At 31.2% G+C, this 24,431-nt stretch overlaps 2 protein-coding genes across 3 annotated transcripts in view; one reads left to right on the top strand and one right to left on the bottom strand.

Annotated features, from left to right (window-relative positions):
- Positions 1 to 1,003: 1,003 nt before the first annotated feature.
- Positions 1,004 to 6,101, bottom strand: LOC105151797 (uncharacterized protein CG5902). The gene is made up of 4 exons (XM_011065709.2): positions 5,630 to 6,101; positions 4,609 to 4,719; positions 3,857 to 4,062; positions 1,004 to 3,762 (listed from the first exon to the last, which is right to left on the bottom strand). Exons 1-4 carry the CDS (start codon positions 6,043 to 6,045, stop codon positions 3,596 to 3,598), a joined length of 900 nt encoding a protein of 299 aa, XP_011064011.1. The 5' UTR covers positions 6,046 to 6,101; the 3' UTR covers positions 1,004 to 3,595.
- Positions 6,102 to 9,358: 3,257 nt separating this feature from the next.
- Positions 9,359 to 24,431, top strand: part of RhoGEF3 (Rho guanine nucleotide exchange factor 3) — a 253,411-nt gene continuing 238,338 nt past the window's right edge. For both annotated transcript variants that reach the window (XM_087404371.1, XM_087404369.1), the window contains exon 1: positions 9,359 to 11,108. The gene's annotated coding sequence lies outside the window, so the exon portion shown is untranslated. The remainder of the gene's footprint in view (positions 11,109 to 24,431) is intronic.

The following is a 24,431-nucleotide window of genomic DNA, read 5'->3' as shown; positions in this document are numbered from 1 at the left end:
AACTATAACATATTGGAAATATAAAATAAATAAATGGAAATATAAAATATAAAATAATATAAAATAGAATTCACTTTTAGAGACTATTTGAAAATTAAAATTTTATTCTGAATTCTGATTCAAATTATCTAAACTATTGATGTGAATTTAAATATGAATTATAGATTATCTAAAGTGAGTTTTATGCCTAAATTCTAAATAGAATCATAAGACTCGTAACACATTCTTATTAAGACTTGTAAAAATTTTTAAGTGCTTATATCTACAATATTTTTACAAACAGCTTCTTACTAGCAGCTACAATTTACAAGAAATTTTAAATATTTACGAATAATACTTAAATATTTACGATACATACGCATAAAATACTAATTATAAGTTCTTAAAAGACGTTTTACGAGAACACTTTACGAGTTTTACGATTTTGCTTAGAATTGACCCATAAGTCACTCGTTAACGTATAATTTATTTCGCATTTTAATGAAATGAGTGCGATGGAAAGTTTGATTAAAAAATTGATGGTCTTTGTGCAATTAAGCGCAATAGCAACATATTTTCTAATATTAATACATTAAATTTAGACCATATTAATGAGTACATTGCGCAATTATCAATACTATCGGCTCACGTCAGTGACTTGCCTAATTGTAGCCTCTGTAATTGAGCAATTTCGAAAACTACTGCTTAGAATCAAAAATTACAAGAACTTGTATTCACTTAGTTCTTCGTGCCTAAAAATATTTTAATTTTCGCGAATTTTGGAATACACTTATATAACATATAACAAAATGTTTTACATTATGTCTAAATCTGTATTTTTCAACTACGCTTTTTTACATTTATTGCATTTATTCAAAATAAGAATACGTTTCATTTCGCTGCATTTTTGCATGTGATACTAAATATACATTAAACTTACATATTAAAATATATAAATCATAAAGAGCTTTTTAAATAGAAAAAGAGATAAGGAATAATGCGAAAAGAATTGATTACAATGATCTTTTTATGACAATATAAAAGTTTATTTCACTTTTCCATTGCAATAAAAATTATCTACAGTACCTTGATGTAATTTTTATGAATTCTACTGATTTCTTAATTTAAGGAGAAGATGAGAAAAGAAAGGAGAGGGAGAGGGAGAGGAAGAGGGAAGAAAGAGAGAGAGAGAGAGAGAGAGAGAGAGAGAGAGAGAGAGAGAGAGAGAGAGAGAGTTACGTTCGCTGTGTCTGACTTATGAATAAATAAAGAATAATCTATAGGTTCGCTGTATTATTAATTTACAAATGCAATCAAAATGAGCGTACATTTGCTTGATATTGTATTAATATTATATTGGTATCAGTTATGATGCCAAGTACAATTTGCTTTGGAAATTATTAATAATTTTCGTCGTGTAATTTCAAGTTATAATAATTATCGAGAATTAATTATCGAGAGAAAGATTAAAAGTACAGTATAAACTATACATGTGAGATGCTTACTCTATGCAATTACAAAATGCGTACATCGAACAGATTTTTGTGGCAGTTTGATAAAATACAAAATGATTTCATTCAGTAAAATTCGCATGATAATTATCAATCTTAAATGTGTTCAATACGATTATATATTTAATTGCATTGCGATAACATTAATGACTTACTTTTTTAGTAAGTGGGTTTTCTTTTGTATTTTCGTAAACTCTTCGACAAACACGAATACAATTTACTTGCAAAATATAATTACACAACGCTAGATAGAATTATTTTCGTACTCATGAAAATGCATCATACATATTAACATTCATACGTATAAACCGTGATAAATGTCTATTACACAAATGGAGTTCCATAGATAGATCAAATGAGCACACATGAATCGACAGTATGTGGCAGTTCGTTGGACGTTTTTTATGCCAAGATTCACAGAAGGCAAGATTTTAGGAACTCGCTAATTATCATCGATGCAAACATTTTACGTAAATAATAATAACGCATACTATAACGGATAAACACAGAGAATAACACATACTACAACAAAGATAAGATATAATAACAATTATTTTATTTATTTCTAACAAATATTGCATTAGTATAAAAGACATAATAAGACGATTAAATTGGCAGTGTTTAAAGCCCGCTACTGAGAATAGCTGGTAATTCAAGGGAAGTAGAATTAATCAGTAGTTTTCGCCGAAAAATCAGTAATTCATTTTTGTATCATAGAATAGGAAAATTAAAATTTGTAAAATATATATTAATAGATACACAGCATAAGATACTGCAAGTTGTGCAACTATCACGAAATTACAATAGCTTATCAATCAAATAACACAAACTCATAATGAGATCTTTTATATATTTTTTCTTTTATGTCTAACTTACATGTCTAATATTTATATCTTTTACTACGTATGATTTCTTTTCATACTTTAATAACTAAATCACAATTAACCACAGAAAATTTATATCATTTCTCTGTAAAACTTACTGTCTTTTTGACGCGATTAAATGCACAACGGATGTATTTTAACAAGATAAAGATCCATTTTTTCTAATACAATTAATGCATAATTTATGTTCTATATTGCACATTCTATACCAATAAATAACATTAACAAAAAGAAATTATATTCTTATAAATTTTGCTAATTTTCACTTGACGTATAAGAATTATATTATATGTCACATACATTGTACAAAAAATGGAATAATTCCGACATCATTTTGTACATTATATCATGTGAAAGCAGGCAGTGAATTTTAGGCGTGATCACTGTCTTATAAAAATGTTCATTACCATTCTTAAATTGTATTATCGATGCAAACAGATTCTTCGCAATATGATGGTAAAGTTAATTGTCATAATGAAAAGGGAACTAAATAAATTTATGCAAAAAATAAAATAAATAATATAGCTACTAAATAATTGAATGAGTAATATAACCAAATTTTTTCATTATTTATCAATAAATCTCCGAAATCGGTAAAATTTGAGGAAATTGTTTTTAAATTTTAAAATATTTCACAACATACATCAATGTAAATATAATAGTTTTAAATTTAATAGTTTTAAATTTTTTAAAATCACTACTTTTTAATACAATATGCAACAATTAGACAATGCCATCATATATGATTTATTATTCATCTCAAGACGGAGTATGCGGTACCATAAATGGGAGGCTGTGTACACTAAGACATAGAAAGACGCACCACTTTAAACAGTGGAAAATTATAACAAGTATCCGCCTCCAATGTCATTTTCGTTTACGTACCCCACGCTCCGTAGCATTCTGCGTTAAGAAACGATGCGGTGGTCGAGGATAAAGCGGCGCAGACGGATAGGACGGACCCGCATTATCCCACCAAATGGGAGGATTATTACGTATCGGTATCATAACTGGGGTAATTGGAGGTAAGGGTAATGGATGTATGAACGTCGAGCGATTCGGTTGCGTGATAATCTGTAAACGTTGTTGACCAGACACGAAAGAATTGTATCGAGCACTATCGTTTTGCAAATGAGGCGAATTGACCATATGAGCGTTGTTATAACGAGCCTCAGCGGATCGTTGGGGCAGGGATCCCTGGCCGGGACCCCAGGCGATCTGCTAGCATCTTCGATTGTGACAATGTGTCATGTAATCCTGATAGCTCACGGTGACCTCCTCGCTTTGATAGCGAGTTAGTTTCAGGCTACGACGGATATCGGGTGTGACTAGGCCTTTGAAGCCACCCTTATGTAGCAGAGAATCTATCGTTTGTATCTGGTCCCATCCTGAATATCAGATTACAGATTATTCCTCGTAAAGATTATACCTCCTCGTGAGAGTTTCCATTGCCTGTTCTATTCTACGGTCGCGGATACGCACCTTGCTCCATAGCTACGCTGGGCAGATAAGTAGCCGTCCGTTTATTACCCTTCTCATTGTGGAATTCTATGCGAATCCCGTGAACACCCACTTCCCAATCTAAGTAGTCAACCCCGTCTTCAAAATGCCGCAAAATTGACACGCTTACATGCAAGCGCGGCAGCTCGTCTCGAGTTATGGGATTGAATCGAGAGTCTTTGAATGCGCTTTAAAACATATAAAAATATGTATTAAAAAGCGCGTGCAAACTATTATGCTAAAGCCTAATCTACAATGTGTTCTTTGCTTCCTGTTGCTTATTTTTTACTTGCCTTTTTTCTTCTTTGCAATCGTTTGTCAACAATCTCTTTTCACGTGTTTCTTGTCTCTTTCGAAGTTTGACAACTTTTACCTCGGACGACAGACAACGAAGAAACTGGATAAGAGGCAAAAAAACAAGAAGTAAATGTGGTAAAAATCAAGAAATAGGAAACAAAGACACACTGCAGATTGAGCTTTAAAATGTTACAATTATTTACATAAATTATGTGCTAAATCTTACATTATGCGTTTATATATATATATATAATATATGCGTGTGTATATAAAACTTATTAATATATAGTAATATATATATGTAATTAGTTTTATACATATATATATAAAATTTATTAATATATATTAATATATTATATTATATATTTATAAATAACTTATATATTTGTTATTTATGTACTATTCTGTCTTTTAATGTGAGAAACCTTGTGTCTCACCTAGTTGTAGCGTACTCGCGTAGCCCAGCATGTAAATGCATCGCATTAAAAGTACCAATACAACCTCGTAATCTCATATCTTTTCCTATTGTCCACGTCACAAATAAAGGGCTGAAAAGACGTATCTGTATTAAAAATTTCATGTTCAGCTACATTTTTTTCTTATTTTTATCAGACATCGAACCATCAGGAATGGAAAGAGGAAAGGAAAATGTGCCAGAGTAAAATGAGCCACAGTACATCAATTCTTTTCTATTTAGTAAGATTTCAGTCTTGTACAGGTATAATGCAAAATAAATAAATACGAGATTCTTTCACGAAGTATAATAAAAATAAATATAATACAAAAGCAACAATATAAAAATAATTTTTATTATCTTTCGCTATAAATTTTTCCGAGGATAAAATTGGAAAAATATATATAATGTGGGAATATTTAGATAGACAAAAGCGATTTTCATCATTAATAATAATTTATCCAAATATGTCGTAGCAAACGTAACGTCCTTAGGTGGCCTACATAGTTGGCATAGCACTGTACAATGGGGTAAATCGAAGCACGCCGCGATAATGCGTGCATCGCGCGCCGACAGATAATCTGTACACACGAGGACCAAACAATGCACCAACAATGCAGCCTAGCGATTTTACAGATAAATTTCTAGATCGGAGGAAATTAAGATCAAAGATCGATTCGGAATTCGAAATTCATAACACACAAATTAAATGTAAAGATAAGAATCAAACATAACAATTGGAATAGAATATTATATTTTTTCTGTATACCTCTGTCACGTCGAAATTCAATGTTATAAAAATATCGCCGCGGTTTCGATCAAGCTTCGCGTGACAGAGACGACCTGTCATTCGAACAAGTGAAAAGACAACAGCTGACGCGACGCTCGAGTGAGACGGACAGATGGACAGATGGACAGACGGACAGACGGATGTGGAGGAGAAAGAGAGAGGGGGGAGAGAGAGAGAGAGAGAGAGAAACAGAGGGTACGTAAAAACCACTCACAACGCTTCGTTGCTGAAGTTGGGCGCCTTCGGCGGGTCCAGCTGGTGCAGCTGGCAATAGAGCACGTCGAAGCAGAAAAAGCCCATCTCTGGTTGGGCGATCGTCGCAGGTTTTCTTGATTGAGGAGTACCGTGCCGTATGGCAGTACCGTCGCACGGCGACAGGCTCGGCGCCGCGCCACCGCCACCGCCCAGCCTCTGCTTCTTCGCGCCGCAGCAACCAGCAGCCATGTTCCTCTTAGAGAGGTCACCAGCGGGCACCGCCGTCCTAGCCCTTCTTCTAACACCTCGTCTACGATCTTCCTCGTCGTACCGTATCCAACGTCGACGTCGTCGCCGACGCGTGCCGGATCGCGCCCGCGCTCCGCTAGATGTCGAGCTGACGGTAGCGTGAACAGCTGTTTCATTACCCGCCATTTGTAGTACGGCGTCCGCGTCATCGCGCCATTGATAATTAGCGGTTATCCCCGCCACACGCTGTTACCGCTGCGCCTCGTCACTTGCCCGGGTTGCTCTGCGGATCATGCGCGAACGAAATCAATGGATGGTGGCGTCCTCTGCGTCCTTTTAAATGTCCTATCAGAGAGATGTGATTTTTAATTTTTGTAATTTAAAAGTAGTATTATATACTATTTAGTATTGTACCAATTCATTCGTTCCGCTGCATTATTAAACATGCAAATTTTTTAACTTGGAAATTGGAATAGCGAAAATTTGAGTTCAAGTGTCAGAATTTTGAGAAATTGCAGAGAGGAAATTGAGGAGCGGGAGAGGGGGGGGGGGAGAAGAATTCAAAGATGACGAGTCTGAAATGTGATATAATATATTTATTTGAAAGAGAATAAGAATACCCAGTAAAAAATTGTTCATGCCTAAATAAATATGTATAAATATACATAAACACGCACATAAATATTCACAAACATTTATAATTATATATGAAATATGTTCATATATCCTTCTTTCTTTTGTAAAATTACTTTTTAATATAATGAAAATAATAATATAGTAATATGTGAAAACAAAATAAAAAATAATAAAAGAGATAATTTTCGCATTATTTGTTTTAGAAAAGAAAAACAAATTTGGAAAAATTAAAAAAAAAATTGCTCATATATAATTATGCATAATTTTATATATAATTATATATAAGTAATTTTTTTACATTTCTTTAAACTTGATTTTTTTCTAAAACAAATACGTTATCTTTTTAATTATTTTTATTTTTAATGTTTTCATATTACTATTATTATTTCTATTACACTAAAAAGTAATTTTACAAAAGAAAGAAAGATATATGAACATGTATGGACATATTTCATATAAAATTTTATATGTTCGTGAATATTTATACATGTTTATGCATGCTTATACATAATTATACGTATTTATGCATAAAAAATGTTTTACCGGGTAGTAATTACTTTTTAATCCAAATAAAGCTGTGCGGTATATTTCAAAATTATGTTTATGTGGACTTTTTACGTATTTTTTATATACATTTACACAAATTTTTTTCACGTAGATATAATACAGTCATGTAAAATGTGTAAATTATTATAAATTAGACAACATAAAATAATCAAGTTTTATGATTGTTAATTTGATTTTAATATTGATAAATAAAAATATGTAAGCGAAAAATAATAAACTATTGCAATACAGTGCAATGACAAAGAACAAGATTTCGATGATCCATACCCATGTATAGATTGTTTACACAGATGATATATAAAACATACATTTACATAATTTACATTGTGTGCATAGATGTTATAAATTATTATTTAATGCGTAAACTCCACTTTAATCGATAATGTAAAGTATATTTTAACATGATAAAATGATAGTTTGATTGATTGCTATACGTGATTGATTTAACTTTTTTATATTTTCAAATAAAATATAGTAAGTTTTCACAACATATGTTTTCTTTCTATAATAAGCTGTTACTTAAGTTTTAAATCTTATAATGAATTCGGTCACACGCATTACACTGGATCAATGTATATTAAAAATTACTTTACATATATATATAAAATATCTCAATGCAATGATACAATGTAATCAACTTTGACAACGATATATATATATATATATTTTTTTTTTGTTAAATAATGTATCATTAGTAGATAGTAGCTAGATTGCTTAAAATATTTATATATCTACTTTTACATTTAACTTTGCTAATTTTATGTAAAGTTTTTTGTATGGACTGATTTAGCGTAGTGCAAGTGACCAAATTCGTTATTAAATCGTAAGAAATCGATTAATCATAGTCAAATGTAAGAAGATTAATCGACTATGATTGGTCAATTTCTTAAGACTTAAAGCTTAGGTAATGGCTTATTGTAGAAAGCCTCTAATTTGTATTAGAATTTGAAATAGAATTCTGCTTTTAATTTTAAATCATATAAAATCCATTCTACAATTGCTTAAACCTAGTTATAAGTGGTTATAAGAATTGATCAATCAATTCGAAAATGTGGAGAATGTTCGATTGTAATTAATCAATTCTTATAACTGTAGTCATTTACAATTAGGCATACACAATTGTAGGATGCGCATTAAGATGCAAAATTTTCGAAGAATTAAAATATATGTATATATATAATACATATATTAAATATATAAGTATATCAAAATGCACGATATATACAGTTATAAATAGAATTCTATTCTGAAAAAACATCTGACACAAATTGTAGATCGTTTAAAATGAGCTTAAGAGAACGCCTACGAGCATCATTATCGAGTAATTATTCGCCTCATTGCATCTATTGTATAAAATTGTTACATCCAGGTAGCACATGACATTAATACAACGTATACGAACGTCTTAAGAATACGTGTACATTCCTAAAATGTTCTATGAACATCTTTAGAAATTTGGTGCAGTATGGGTACAATATCAAAAGTTGCCTCTATTATGTTTTTGGCAGAGTTTCATAAATTCAAACATAAACGTATTAATATACATACATATAATAATAGATAATAACATTATTATTACCATTAATCGTATTTTATTAATATTCTGAGATAAATCTTCTCAAGTACAGTCTGTTACATTTATGTTCATTAATATAATGTAAACATATTAATAAATGGATTATATAGCATAAATAGCGTTTATAAACTACAATAAAACGATGGATGTTTAGACAAAGACACTTGATTAAATATTTATCACAATGTATCATTGGTCATAAATTGTCTCATCAATGTTCGGCCAATATTGGCGATACATTGATTCCCAAATTGATATATGCTTTTAGATCATCCAATCAGCATTTTAGATCTGGAAGAATACATTAACAGCGAGCGCTCACTCAACTGTTGAGTCCGCTGAACGCAGCCAATATTTACCTTGTTATTTTTAATTTATTTTTTTATTTGGACCTTAATTATTATATTCATATTCATGTAATAAGGCCCAAAAAACCCTCAGACATTAACAAATTTTTTTTTTTCGTTGATTTACAAATATTCTATTAGGTGTTGGAATTAATTCGTAGCGTTTTTTAATGAAAGAATGTTATTTATTTCACATGAGCATTAAAAAATACATTAATGAAAGTACTTCCCATCACTTGTAAAACGCTACGAATTAATTCCAACACCTAATATATAAACAATATATTTTATTTTTGGGAATGAATGAGATAAAGATTTGATTTTCACTTAGTTTATTTCAATATCCCTATAAATAGAAGTAAAAAAAGAAATAAATTAGATGGGCCTTATTCGGTTCAGGTCTTATTTGTGACAAATGTCACATTTATGTATATGCTCGGACATTGATATCACCATACAAAGAGTTCCTTTTCTTTAAGGAGGTTCTCGCGTTTGATGAAATATAAGACAAATCTATTATATACATGTAATATAAAAGATAATAATATCAATAATATCTAGAAAAAATTTCATTGTATATTACATTGACTTTTACTGTACCATTTTGATAATATTTAATTATAAATTTATAGAATTTTACATTACAAGTTCGAGATTTAACCTTATTCTCTTTTAAATTGAGACTCTTGCGTATAAGACAGCAATGTAAAAATCGTTATAATTATACAATAAACACTTAAGTTTGTTCTTGTAAAATTTCATTTAAACTGACTGTATAGTTTACAAGAAATTTATATTCTTTAATATAAAAAAGCTAAAATATATGTCAAATGGACGTACATCAAACGAGCATCTTATAACTTTTATTTTGTCATTTCGAAAATATTTAGTAACATATAAAGTTAACAATAATTGTATAATAAAATATTGTTAGTAACTTTTTTATTCCATTATTTTAATTATTTCATATTATATTATGAATAAACTGTCTATTGACTAGAAAGTGACGCGAGAACCTCCTTAATTATAAGCAAAACGTTGTGACAAATATATAAACTAAACTACATAGTGTTTTGTAAAATAAGAATATAAAGCTACAATAACATGAATTACGGAAATTAATAACTACGTTTTCATAATTATAGAAATTACTTACTTACGGAATATTACACGACCACGACGTATTAGTTTTTTCCTGTTTTTCCACAAACAGAATGAATAATGATTTATGAATCGATACAATCGAGTCGTACGGATCGCCTACTCGAATTACCACTGTCATCTGTTAAATTAATCGTATAATTATATGTATACAAACAGCGAGTCGTCCTACTTTGGGAAACGGCCTAAATTGAGTCTAGTTACCTTATAAAAAATTTGTAATTTTTCATAACTCGTTCATTTTATTAAGAATTACGTATAATTATATCCTTAATCAAAATGCTGCGCTATTTCGTTGATCGTAGATCAAATCTAAGATCGTTGTTTACTCGACGCCCTGTAGAATGGCGCGCGACTGCGCAGACCGGCGTCGGAGCCGCGCCGCGAAAATTGCGAAAACAAGTCGTGGCCGCGTAATGACGTCGCCGGCAGCAAGGGCACCTGGATTCCTAGTTCCTTACCTGGCACCTGCTGCCTACGATGCACCGCCGTGAATGCCCGAGGCGTGACAGCGACATATCAACCTGGCAACGTGCGTGCGTTCGCGGCCGCTCGCTAAGCTGTCACGCGCGCAACGAGTATTTTGACACGGTACTTCAGTGTCCCCGTACGTCGTATTCTCGTTGCCGGAACGAATGGAACGGAAGTGAAACGGCCGCGCGATTGGGAATTCGGAAGTGCGATCGCGTGTGGAGAAGTGACGTAAGTTGACGATTCACCGGCGCGAATTCGATCGATCGGCCATGCCCGATCCGATCGGCGTGCAACGAGTCCGGGAATGCGCGAACCCGGTACGGCGACTCGCCTCCTGCAACACGCAAGACAAGATTTTCAAAGCGTAACCCACCGCGCCGAGGAAAACCGCAAGTCGTGGTGACCGTGGCGAGTGGTGTGATTTTTCGTATTTTTCATATGAGAGACGAGACAGCAAAAAGGTGATTACTCTCGCAGGATTTTATCGGGTAAGTCATTGAGCCATTCTTTCACCAACTGTCTCGATCTTAACGTTTATTTGTAAGGTCTTCGAAGTGTAGATATATTTGCGTGCATCTTGTGTGCAGGCAAGTTACATAAAAGGACGGCGGCGCACGATTAAATGTGTGAGTCACGTTTGCGCAACCTGACGCCGCGTCGCCCGGCGTGAAGTCACGTCTCCCGATTCCTTCAATCTGGCCGAAATTTCGACGAACGAGTTCTTGCTGACAATTTCGTAAACAGAAATCTCATATCTCATAGTTTTCAATATCTGTGCATTATAAAAATGAAACTAGTCGAACTTCCTTCTCTTTTTTTCTTTGAGAAAATGATCGATTTTGAAATACAGGAGATACCTAGTGGCAATACTATTGGCTAAAAAATATTTTTTTGCAATTAGAAATAGGAATTATTAAAAAAAAAGGAATTTTATTTAGGTTTTACTAGAATATCATCTTTTACTAGAATATCATCTTTTTTCAAGCGAAAATTACTGATAGATATTTTATTTTTCTTTTGAAAGAATAAACGGTTAATAAACGAGAAAAATAATAGTAAAAATACACTAAACACAATGGCAATGAAAGCAGGGATCATATAAAAGCAACTTTTTGTTTGTCACTTGAATGTCATTTTTTTTTTTTAAATATTTGATTGGCTTTCTATTTTCTTCTTAAAAAATTAATGATGAGGAAAATAATAATAATAATTTAGTATTAATAATTTAGTATTAATAATTTAGTATTTTAAATTAAGTTCAAAAATTGACACTCTTTGTCCAAGTGACAATTAAAAGTAGAAATTATAGAAAAGTAACTTTCCACTTGTTTGCTGGAGTATCACAATTTTTGATAGCAAATATCAATAATGGACACTCCATTTTTTCTTTGAAAAAATGAATGTTTTTGATGGACGCGGGAAATAAAGGTAACAATTTGCTGTTCTCCCTAAAATGACACTTTCTTGTCAAAATAATAAATGGAAGTAGGAATCATAAAAAAAGCTGCTTTTCATTTGTTTGCCAAACTTTCTCATAGCAAGTATCAGTGACTAACAAGTTACGCATATACATATAGCGAACGCTCAGTGTTATCTCTATTTTATCATTCGATCTGGTCTTAAATTAGATGAGAGTAATTAGTTTCGTAACTCCGAAAACTATTCGGTCGTTACGAGATTTCCATTGACTCCCAGGAGTTAATTAAGATACATTTCCCATTTTATCGCGATAACGAGCATCATTGACTGCGTCTCGTCACACGTTCCGATTCGCGTGCTGTAATTATCGTCATATCGCAAATAATACAATCATATAATTTATGATTTAACTAAATGTTTCGCAAAAAGTAATAAATATTAATAAATCGCAATTATTCGCATAGAAACAAATTTGCGGAGTAATTCGACATGTAAATTAAAAACTTTCTTCTTAACACGGCACATTATTTAGATATGTATAGACATATTGAAATTGCTTTTAGAGAAATTCCGTTGTTCTTACGTCAGGATTGTGATTTCATCATGTCGATTCGTGGATCAAGTGATTTCACTTCGACGGCACACCGATTTGTCACGCTATCGAGCGTTCTTCAGACTTCATCGCGGAAAATATCGCAACGATTCGACAAAATTCCCTTCCTCTTTTATCTGACATGAGATACAATCCTACCGAAACACACAAAATGCATTTGCTTTAACGCAGTTGCTGTTGATAATGCACTCGCTCGCATGCCGCAGACTCGATTTCGCCATTAGTATTTCACGAAGCGAGTAAAAGGTGTTTCATATTAGGATTTTGGTCTACGATCATTGCGAACGAGAAAACAAACCTACAGATATTCAAAAATCGTTGATCTAAAAATATTAAAGAAAGTAAAAATTGTGTACCGCAAAACCTCTAATCAATCGCGTTTGTACTCGTTGTCCGAGCCGAAGGATTATAATTTATTGGTCGGGGAACCGCGAAGTTTCGAGACGCAGGTGATGTAATCGTCACGCAGGTGGATCTCGCGCACAAGAAAAGCACGCGTACTTACGCACGGCTTAAATTACACGGCTGGAGGGAAGCTGCAGTGATTTGATGTTCGCGGTTGTGCATGCCACATCGTAAAATGCAAACAATGCTCCTCCTTCGTCACTCCATGTAACAATCAAGCCTATTATCGCCTTTCTCCTCCTTTGTCCGATTTTTTTCCTACTTTGTTCAATTCTTCTCTTTGATTTCCGGTCTCTACTGGAAATATGCACATACTTATATTTATGTCTTTACTGAGAATCTATATATACATTACTTTCCATTTCGTTTATTGTCTCGCTCTACTTGTTAGCCGTTAAAGTTTTAAGAAAGTGGTGATATTTTTATATAACTTATACAGGGTGCGTTACCAAAATCCGAACAAATTTTAATTTAAATTTTCCGTTATATTGTGCCGCCAGAGATTATTGTCGGCGTCCGAGAAAGCCTGATGCTTCTAGTAAACAGTCATATTTTCAAAATGGTTGCGAAGTTGAAACCAAGTGCGAAGTATAATCGAAGAGCGAAGGCCTTCGCGCTGGGCGCTCAGCAATGGAAATAATTCAGTTCTTTGGATACCCGAGATCAACTGTTTATGACGTTGTGGCAAAATATACGATTTTAGAACAGTGCAACGAAGGTTCCAGTATGCCAGCGAGGAAGAATCGAAAGAACGCACTGCGAGGACTCCGCAATCGTTGAAAGGGCTCAAGCGCTGATTTCGGATGACCTAGGGCAATCGTTGCGAAAATTAGCATCGATTGTTGGTGTAAGCGAGCCAACAATGCATCGAATTGCCGAGAAGGACCTTCGATACAAATCGTACACATTAAAGATTCGACAGATGCTCTCTGAGGCTGCTAGGACAAGCCGAATTGCTCATCTCGGCTCCCATTCTGGCTTCTCAACAGTCCAGATTTAAATTCCTTGGACTACTATGTATAGAGCATAGTTGAAAGGGTCACAAACAAATCTCGACATCCCAATGTGACGTCATTAAGGACCGCTATTGAGGCAGCATTCGTCGGCATGGACAGCGCTACATTACGACGTGCGAACGCTTCAGACTGAAAATAGAGGCCGTCATTCAAGCTAATGAGGATATATTGAATAATTGTGCTCTACAGGAATCCCCCAAGTACCATGTAAAGGGATTTTTTGTAATATTGAATTTTTCATTAAAAACAATTTGTTTAAAGAAATTGTTCGATTTGTCTGGAGTTTGGTGACACGCCCTTACGCCTATTTTACGTGCAAATCTCAAACTTCAATTTTTGATAACGACAACAAAAAATAATAATAACTACTTGAATGCTTGTAGGAACGTATTGAATTTATTTATTTGAGAAATACATTAAAAAGAAGCTTACGAGGAATATATGATGGAGGGCTAATTCACACTGCAAGCTTTTTCTCAAGACATATATTACGTAAAGCATGATGAGAAAAATGCTTTGAAAAAGAAAGATACGAACGTGAAAAGATAATTTTTATAAAAAGGAGAGATTATTTTACTTAAACGTATTTATAAAAAAGATTGATATTAATAGCCTTAATTGCTAATAATACCTACAGTCGAGAAGAAATCGAACTAATTAAAAAGCTGAAGTAATATTTCGCAATAAACTCTTTACAGTATTTTACAGATGCTCATTAGCACTAATAGTATTAAATTGCTTATTAATTCCATTAATGACATTTTGTATTTTAATTTAAGATTGTGTTTCAAGATTGACAAATATATAATTGCATAGTTTTAAATTTGCTTCAACTGGAAATTATAAATACAAAAATATTAGGCATTAAGACCCACTTTGTCCGAATTTGACTTCTTCGTTTGTGTTGAACATTTCTCAGTTGATTTTTACTTAATATTGTTTAAAATAATTATAAAATAATATGAAATAAAAATTGGCTTAGAAGCGTTACATAAAATCTAAATATTAGGCCGGGGAAAAAGTTTCTTCGTATTTAAAAAATTTTTTTGCAAAAGTTTTTCATTTGTTGCAAAATTTTCGTTACAATTATATCATTCGCTAGAGCAAAGTTTCAGCTTTAAGAATCTGTTTTTTATATAAATTGCAGTATGATGATTTTTATTGGAGTTATGAGCAATTAAAATTAGAATACTTCTTTACTTAATTCGCGAATAATTCAGCGACTAACAAAAAATCATAGGAACATTAAAAAAAAATGATTTTGTAAGGAAAGCTTCAAGCTTTCACGATAGATAATTGAACATTTTTATAAATTTTTTGAGCACGCGAGAAACTGCCAGAAAAGAAAATTTTTCATCTTTTTCAGGTCGTAATTTTTTAAATGTAAAAATCAAACTCACAGAAACTCAAAAAATATAGTAACCTTTCGAAAGTAAAGATTTTAAGCTTTAAAACTTTTTTTTAAATTTAAATTTTGTTCATTTTTGACGAAGATATATTGTATATGTTATATAATTTTGAATTAAAAAATGAAGAAACTTTTTTCCCGACCCAATACAAGAATATATTCATACAATGTATATTAATTTTGAATTATACTCAAAGTTTTCATCAGTCGAATATTGACTGTTAACTGTTAATCAAAATAATTAAAAAATTAAATGGAGTATTAATTATATTTATATTTTTTATCATTATTTTTATTTCTTTATTATAGGTAATAAATTATGAAATTATATTATCTGATTAATTAATAAGACCTAATTAATAAGATAAAGAAAAAATATAGCTCGTTGATTAAGTTGATGTTTACTTAGTTAACACAATCATATAATATATTTACAATCAACAATCAACAATCGAAATTGTTAAAATTAAATAACAAATATGTTATGGAAATTCCCGTAATGTAAACTGGTAAAATTCTTTATAATGCTCCTCCGCCGTTGCCGTATCTGTCCCTGCCACTTAACAATCGCGTGCCTATTGAGAAACTCTTGCCTTGAGAGGACATTACCTGCTGTTCATCTGTGGTATGCATTCCCACACCTTCACCTTTATACTTTTATGATCTACCGTCTTTCTCAATGAGGTACGCATATTCTTGAATGTCGCGCGATCATTATTTATGTCACTCATGAACGGGAAGGAAGAATAACATACATCACAAAATTCTTCTTCTTTTATTAACATATGATTAACTCTTCTCCAGTCAGGAAAAATTTTTAATGTTTCCGTATATAAATTGTATATATTTTTAGATTTTTATATACATGTAAAAAATCTTATATAATTATACTTTATTTATATATTATTTACTTCTTTCTCTCTCTCTCTCTCTCTCTCTCTCTCTCTCTCTCTCTTCTCTCTCTCATATATGTATAATTATGTAATACATATATTACATTATAAAAGATACAATCTTTTATAATGTAATATTGAGTCGGGGAAAAAATAATATATAAATAATATATAAATAAAGTATAATTATATAAGATTTTTAAAAAGTTATAGATATACATACATACATACACACAGGATGTCATCTTCACTGGATATTTTAATAGCATATTTCTGCGAGATCAATTAGAATTGAAAATTTTAATAAGAAAATGTCTAACTTACCATAATTTATTAATTACTTATAAGAGGATCAAAGTTAACCAAGAGTATTGCATAGAACGTGCTGGTTTGTAACTATATACATGCTTACATGCGTATCTATCTGTCAACGTAATCTGGAATGATGTAATCATTAACCGCGTAACGTATCGGATTTTTACCACGATCTCGAAATGACAATACAAGGTCTCGTTATGTACGCGGCTGTTCTATCTTAACCTGTATCATCCAAGATCTCAAACAACCTTCGATTATCATTTATTCCGATCTTCGCAGAATTCCCTTAACGATAAGAACTTCGGTATTTAAAGGCTTTAAAAATTCACTTACCAGAGTTTCTCAACCAGAAAAATAGAAAGTTCTGAAAAGACGAGATTTTTAAATTGTTTGTTAAAGGATAACTAAAAAAAAAACGATATAAATATTATTGCGTAAAGATACATCGAATGGCATAAATATTGTCTTTGATTTCTTTATAAATCACTATAAACTTTTTGAACAATCAAATGTTTTTTTAAATTTGAAATTAGATGTCCTTAATACTTAAAATACTTTGTCGAGCAAATACGAACAGCAAACTGGTTATCGATTGCATTAACGAGCCATTTAGATTCCAAGCTTTAGTGATTTCACACTATTAATTATTCAAATTGATCGGCGTACTTACATATTGTGCATACATTTTCGTATAAATCAGCACAGTGGTTACTTGCAGCGCTTATTGAATAATACAAAGCATACTGGACTGTGCCACAGGCGAGAAATTATGCTCGCAATCAAATCCAAAAGGGTTTCTCTTAGCTGAAAACGCTCTGCCGCCCGAACGGCTTTGTTAGATCGCGAATCAGTAATATAGCGTGTAAGATTTAAGTCAGTACACATCCAATAAAATATCAGTATTGTATCAGCGCCAGTATCGTAGAATAAAAATAGTACGCCTACAGTGAAAAATTCAAAGTAACCAATACAAAAATTATACTATTTTGTAGCCTGTAACGAGCATTGCAATAAATAATTTCTTAAAATTCAAATATTACGACCAAAATCGATTTTTTTCCTCTCATGAAAAAATCAAAGAGATTCTGAAAGTAGATGTAAAAAAAAAATACCCGTATCTCGGCGTTTTATCAGATCAAGTCGTTAACATTTTTTTAAGTATCATCAAATGTCTTTTTATAATACTGTACAGCACAGGTTTCTTCCCATGAAAAATTCAAATTCTGAAAGTAGATATTAGGAAAGCATAACTATGTCTCGGTACTGACTTACTGGTTTGGTAGCCGTCATCAAAAATTTTTTGAGCAATAAAAAAGCCGATTACAAAAAACAATTACAAAAAAATTGTTGCTGAAATGATTTCGGCTTTTCATGCAATGAAAGTTAACATGTCGCTCAAAATACATTTCACAATCATTTGAATTTTTTTTCAAATTTGGATGAATTCAATGATGAACATGATGAACGTTTTCATCAAGCAGAAATAAAGAAACGCTTCAAAGGAAAAGACATTAGATACATGCTTGGTGAATACTGTTGGTCTATTGTTCGTGATACAAAACCGGAATTACACAAACGACAAAGACAAAACGACCCAGATTATTATAATAATTATAATTATAATTGTATTATTATTATTATAATACAAAAATTTGAAAATATATGAAAAAAATAATTCTCAGTTTTTTTTTGTATTTGAACTCATCGCATAATTTTACATGCAAAAACGTCAATTATTTATTTTCAAAAATTATTATATAATTGAAAAAACAATTGTAAAAGCCAATATGAAGCAAATACGATAAATGGCTGCATAAAACAAGTTAACGACTTGATCTGCTCCGAGACACGCGTATTTCTTTTTATTCTACTTTCACAATTTCTTTGATTTTTTCACAGGAGGGAATGTGTATTATACTGTGTTACAAATACAATTTATTATTTTAAACTGTATTACAATATAAAATGTATCGACTTACTTATCCGGAAAGAACGATTTTACTGAAGTGTTTAGAAATTTAGCTAGATACGAATCTAAAATAATTTTGATGGATTATTAAAATAATTGAGCAGAAATCTCAAGCATGAGAAGCAAACAAAAGTTTTGACATTTTAGCAATCAGTTTGAGCGTCCTACATAATTACTTTGATGGTCCGGTAAAATTTTTATTTTCAGATCTGTATTTAGCTAAATTTTTAGATATTTTAGCAAAACCGTGTAATCTTTAGTTATTATCAATTATATCAATTACAAATTAACATCTTGAAAACTATAACATACTTATGAGCACGAATTTAATAATTAATTACTAATTTACACACAACGTATGAATCAAATTTCCAAGCATATTTTGCAGTAAACCTTAAGATAAGCAATTATTTGATACAAAAAGCATTGACATTATTTCCAGTGGTTTTTAAATTTCCAATATATTGAAAACCTAACGTAAATCTCATGTCAATTTTGTTAGATTTTTTTTTAAATTTTTGACTTAACAAGATTTTTGTCATCTTGGAGAATTAGTTTATTATAATATTTTATATCTTTGACATAAGAATGCGGACTGATGAATTATCTATTACTACATTACATTGCATCTTATCTCTGAAAATTATGACATCGTTGAGGAACAGTCGTTAATGATAATAAGATTCAACGTCATACGTCAGGAATTAATTGTGATATATGCGTTCTTAAATTAAGTAACTTTATACTTGTGTGTATTAGTTTTTGAAACATTAATTTGTGATTGATGTAAGTGGTGATAACTAAAGAAGATTAAATAAGTCGAAACGTTTTATATTGTGATGCTGTTTATGATGACAAATTGTATCTGTAATATTTGAATTTTAAGAAATTGCTTCTTGTGATGTTTATAGGCCTCAAAATTGTATAATTTAATTTTAATGCTCTGCAATATTATGAGCTTATTAGATTATTGATTTAAATCAATTAATTTTAACCAATACATTTTATTTTATAATTTATAGAGTATGTGTGTTTGCAATTACCGATGCACCATCGATTTTTTTCTAATACAAATAATATTCGCCATTTACAAATCGGACAGAGCCGCTATTCATATTTTATACTGTTTTAATGTGCGACTCCGTCATACTTGTTTGATGACAGAAGAGAAATAAGCTTGTCATTTATCCATCATCCAATGACATCGCACCATGGCAGTTTACTATCAAGAACTGTCGTTATGTAAATAACATACTTGATACAAAACGGACTTCTTGACAGTACATCTTAGGTGCGCACGCATCCGTAGTTTCGCCACGGAAGGTGAATCACCGTGACGAAAGTGCAGAGACCCCTCTTGATGCACGTATCTGCGTTGAGATATCTCGATTCCATGCAGAACAGAAAAACGGCAGCGGAGGATCGCGCGTGAATCGCTCCGACAGTGTTTCTCAAACGTCCTTCGTGATAACTTAGTACGCTATCAAACGTGATATTAAACGTCGGGTTGTACATAAAAAAATATATAAATTGCCCTTTTTCTCTCTGCAATTTTAACGGCGCTCTATATCAATACGATGAACATGTCGATCGAAGCAGCAATGTCTATTTCCACCTCGCAACTCTACGTGGAGACCACTTTTCGATCGCGTTTTCTTCAGGTTCTTGAACTCTTCACCCCGACAAAAATAGAAGAGTCGGTTCGTTCATTTTGGAATCAAATTTGCTCCAATTTCGCATTCGTTAAACGGAGAATTTAATCTGATTACGCTATCTGTGATATTTAAATATCCGTCACAAACTGTCGCTTATTTTTTACTTGGGATCATTCTACTGCCAGATTTTTATAAAAATTTAATTACGTATTTAACACGTGAAAGAAACTTATATCATTTTTATTTTGTGATGTTGTAAAGCGTATCAATAAAGACAAGCAGATCGAGAACATATTTGGAGAAATCTTTCATTGATTTATTAATACTTGATTTGTCAACCTTTACACATGATTATAAATATAACATTATAATATTTAACATTAAATATTTTATAATAAATATTTAAAAATGTAACAATGGGTAATGTGCTTTCTGGAGACTTGTATCCAGAACAGTGAGAAAAAAAATGTTATAGTGTATCGCAGGTGATTTCTATCAATGACGATTAATTATGGACGCCTATCATATGAATATTAATCAAGTCCTACTTTTCGATTTTGAAAATTTCACACTGCAAAACATATCTTCTCTATATATAAAAGATACTCATATTAGCGGAAAGTACAGTGTTAAAATGGATTTTTTAAATGTTTATTTAAGCAATACTGGTGTAATTCTTATGAAATTTTATTTATATGTATTAAAATCCTTTCTATAAGGACTGATATAATGATTACTATTATAACAGACAGATATTGTGAAGATTATGATTATTGGTTATGGTTTCAGTCATGTATATTTAAAGCAGATAAAAATAATATAACTATAGCAACTCATAATACAGCGACGCCGGCAGTATAAAGTTCTTTGTAACATGTTGAGCCCGTGTTTTTGTATAATCGTGATAGAAAATTGTATGTCATTGAACTCTACAGAACAAAAGGATTCGTAATGTAAGAAAAACTGTTCTTAAAGTAAGTCAATCGAGAGACAGATATCTGTAACAGATCATGTATTCTCTGTCTCACATAACATGTTGGAGAGGCACAGAACACACAATTTATTAGAGCATTCATTTACTTTAACGACGGTTCTTTAGTATATTATAGAGTTTAATGCTGTATATTAGGTATATTAAATGTATATATGGCTGCATGTATGTCCTTACCGTTCATTTCGGAAAAAAATCGTAGAGAGAAGTTTTCAAGGAAAATTTTAAGGAGAAAAGATAAAGTTGTGAATTTGTTTTTTAGTTTCGTTTCTATATTTTGTTTTCAAATTAGTAAAATAAAATTTAAAAAATTGATGGTTTTTAAAAAATATGGTGCGATGATTTTTCGCAATACTCTCGAATTTCTTATGTAAAAACTTATTTTTACAAAAGGTTTTTTTCTTTAAGATTAAAGAATTGACTGAAAAAAGAGAAAATCTTGTTGTTATGTTCTCAAATGCTTCCAAAAATTTTTAAAGACTTTTTTCTGACTTAACTTTTCGTGATAAATTTCGAGATAAAAAAATCGCTACTGTTCCTGAATTTATAAATAATAGGGATGTACGATTTTCAAAATTGTGCATCATGCTTGCGATTTTTTTTTTAAATGCAGTGTACGCGATATATCGCGATTTTTATATGTGTATATATATTTGTTTAAAATTAAATATTATTACTTTTTAATAACATAATATTAACAGGAGTTGACATATAATCATCTATTATTATTTTAGAAATATTATTTAACAAAGCTAATAAGATCCCAAGTAGAACAAAAATGTTAAAAAACTGTTGAAAAAATGTCAGTAACGGTTATAAGTAAAGTTTTTAACACGTTATAAGTAGAAAATCTATGTAGAAAACATTAGAAATAATAATCAATTAAACGTTTATGAAACCAGTATAAAAACTATTTTACGTTATATTTTTTTATTTTAACAGAATTATTTTAAAACGTTTATCAACAAATTTATCTAACGTTTTTACAACATCTGTATAATCCGATTTTATAATAGGTCCTGGACGTCCATTCACTGAAAAAATGCACGTAATTTTTACATAGAAGTTATATGTATATGAAAATTACCTAAATATGACTGGAAATTTTTACGTAAACAGTTAGTGAAGGAGCGATTAGAAAAGTTCTGATAAGTATCTATGTGAACCTGGCACCTGATTTAAAAAAAAATAATATATTTTAATAGGTATTAAATTAAATTCGATTTATATCCATTTGTACCATTTTTCTTTTCATTTATATCTCAAGGGTTTTAAAAACAATATAAAGAGTTAAAAAAAATGTCAGCATTTCACTTTGAGATATTTGAAATCTCTAAACCAATACTGTTTCGAGATCGTTTGTACCCGTTTGTATCACTATCGGTTTCGTTACCCTTAAGGGGGTGATTGTACCGAATTTTTAAAATAAGGGTGAGAGCCAACTTCGCCATTCTTTAAGATATTTTAAATCTGTAAACGAATGCTGTTTTAGGATCGTTTGTACTCGTTTGTGCCCGTTAGTTTCGTTTGTATAAAAAAAGTTTCGTTTGTATTTTTAAAAGGTTCATTGTACCTTATTTTTAAAACAGGGGTGAGAACCAAATTCACCATTAAGGGTATAAACGAAATCGATGGTGGTACAGACGGGTACAAATGATCCCGAAACAGCACCGTTTAGAGATTTCAAATATCTCAAAGTGGGACATTTTTTTAACCCTTTATATATTTGAAACTTTTGAGGTACAAACAGATATAAACCGAGTTTAATTTAATGCCTAGATATTAAAAAAATTATTTTCTTTAATTCGGATGCCAGGTTCACATAAGTCTAACTGGCCTTTCTCAAAGAGATAAATATTATACAGTAGCTGCAAATACAGAGTATACTAAAAGGTCACTATTTTATGCATTTCTGTTCGACAAATTTTTCAAGCCTGTTGATTGGCTATAAGATAGATAGATCCGAGGATCTCTCTGTCCTGCACACATTTGTCGCACGACAAAAACGCACAAATGAAATAGCAGCCATAGAGTACCTCAAGTAAGAGCTAGTACGGACAAAGGGCGAATGAGATAAAATCAGAAATGAGTTTGTGCAGTAATCTGCTACACAGCCAGACATTGTAACTTGACAAATTCATGTCTTCGTTTCATTAAAATAAGATATATAGTTCAATGCGATCCTTACTTATTCTTTTCATTTATATTTTATCTTAAAAAACAACGATTTTGAAACGTTTGTACAACATGGTTATTTAATCGGTTCCTATATAAAAATCATTTTTAAAATAACCTTAAACGGTTTTAAAACAAAAATAGCTATTCCTAAATACTTTATAAACGTTTTTGTTCTATTTTGAGATGTAAGCAGTAAACGAATTGACCAATAATAGAAAAAATATAATATAAGCTAATAACTTCACGTTATCTACTGTGATTGGTCGCTTCGCTTATGATTTTACTGACTTATGATATTCAAACAGATAATATAATGTGCTTTTCGTCTACAGTAGGAATAATATTGCATTAGTAAGCAATAAGTTATAAGGAATTAATCAGTCGTAATTAATTATTCTCCTCATTATACTTTGATTGGTCAATTTCTTATTGCTTATACAATTTATACCATATTATTCCCATTATAGACGACTCTTTACATGTAAGGAATCAGTTGACATTAACAACAACAGAATAAAATTGTAATAAAAACGCTGTTATTATAATATAATATTTGTACAGATAATTCGCTTACGAGAGCTAAAGTTAGTAGACATCAACAATAAGCCAAATTTAGGAGTCTATTCTGTAACTCTTAACGACTGTAACTTTGCATAGGTTTTGTGTATGATAAAAAAGCTGCGCAATGACATTGTAAAGCTACAATTACAGTCGTTAAGAGTTACAGAATAATTTCCTAAATTGTTTGTCTGTCGCAGCCTTTGTTTTCTACCGGTAGCGGTAGTAGCGCAACTATTCAGATTCTAACCAATCACATTAAATTAACAAATAAGTTTAAAACGTAAAAATAAATCAAATAGTTATTAAAGGAAATGTAACTAAGTTAAATTATAGTTACAACTGGAAAAAAAGGAACGAAGTTAAAGTTACTAAAAAATAGTAACTC

The sequence above is a fragment of the Acromyrmex echinatior genome, chromosome 3, assembly GCF_024713525.1.
Source record: "Acromyrmex echinatior isolate Ae372 chromosome 3, ASM2471352v2, whole genome shotgun sequence".
NCBI lineage: Eukaryota > Metazoa > Arthropoda > Insecta > Hymenoptera > Formicidae > Acromyrmex > Acromyrmex echinatior.
The sequence above is the reverse complement of the archived record's forward strand: the minus strand, read 5'-3'. Positions and strand labels throughout refer to the sequence as shown.

Bases quoted from the DNA above. Each gene is read 5' to 3' on its own strand.
- LOC105151797 (XM_011065709.2), bottom strand. From the start codon at position 6,045: ATGGCGGGTAATGAAACAGCTGTTCACGCTACCGTCAGCTCGACATCT. The intron at 4,720-5,629 runs GTGAGTGGTTTT...ACGTCTTTTCAG, and splicing joins AACTTCAGCAACGAAGCGTT to CCCTTTATTTGTGACGTGGA. The intron at 4,063-4,608 runs GTGAGACACAAG...TATGTTTTAAAG, and splicing joins CGCGAGTACGCTACAACTAG to CGCATTCAAAGACTCTCGAT.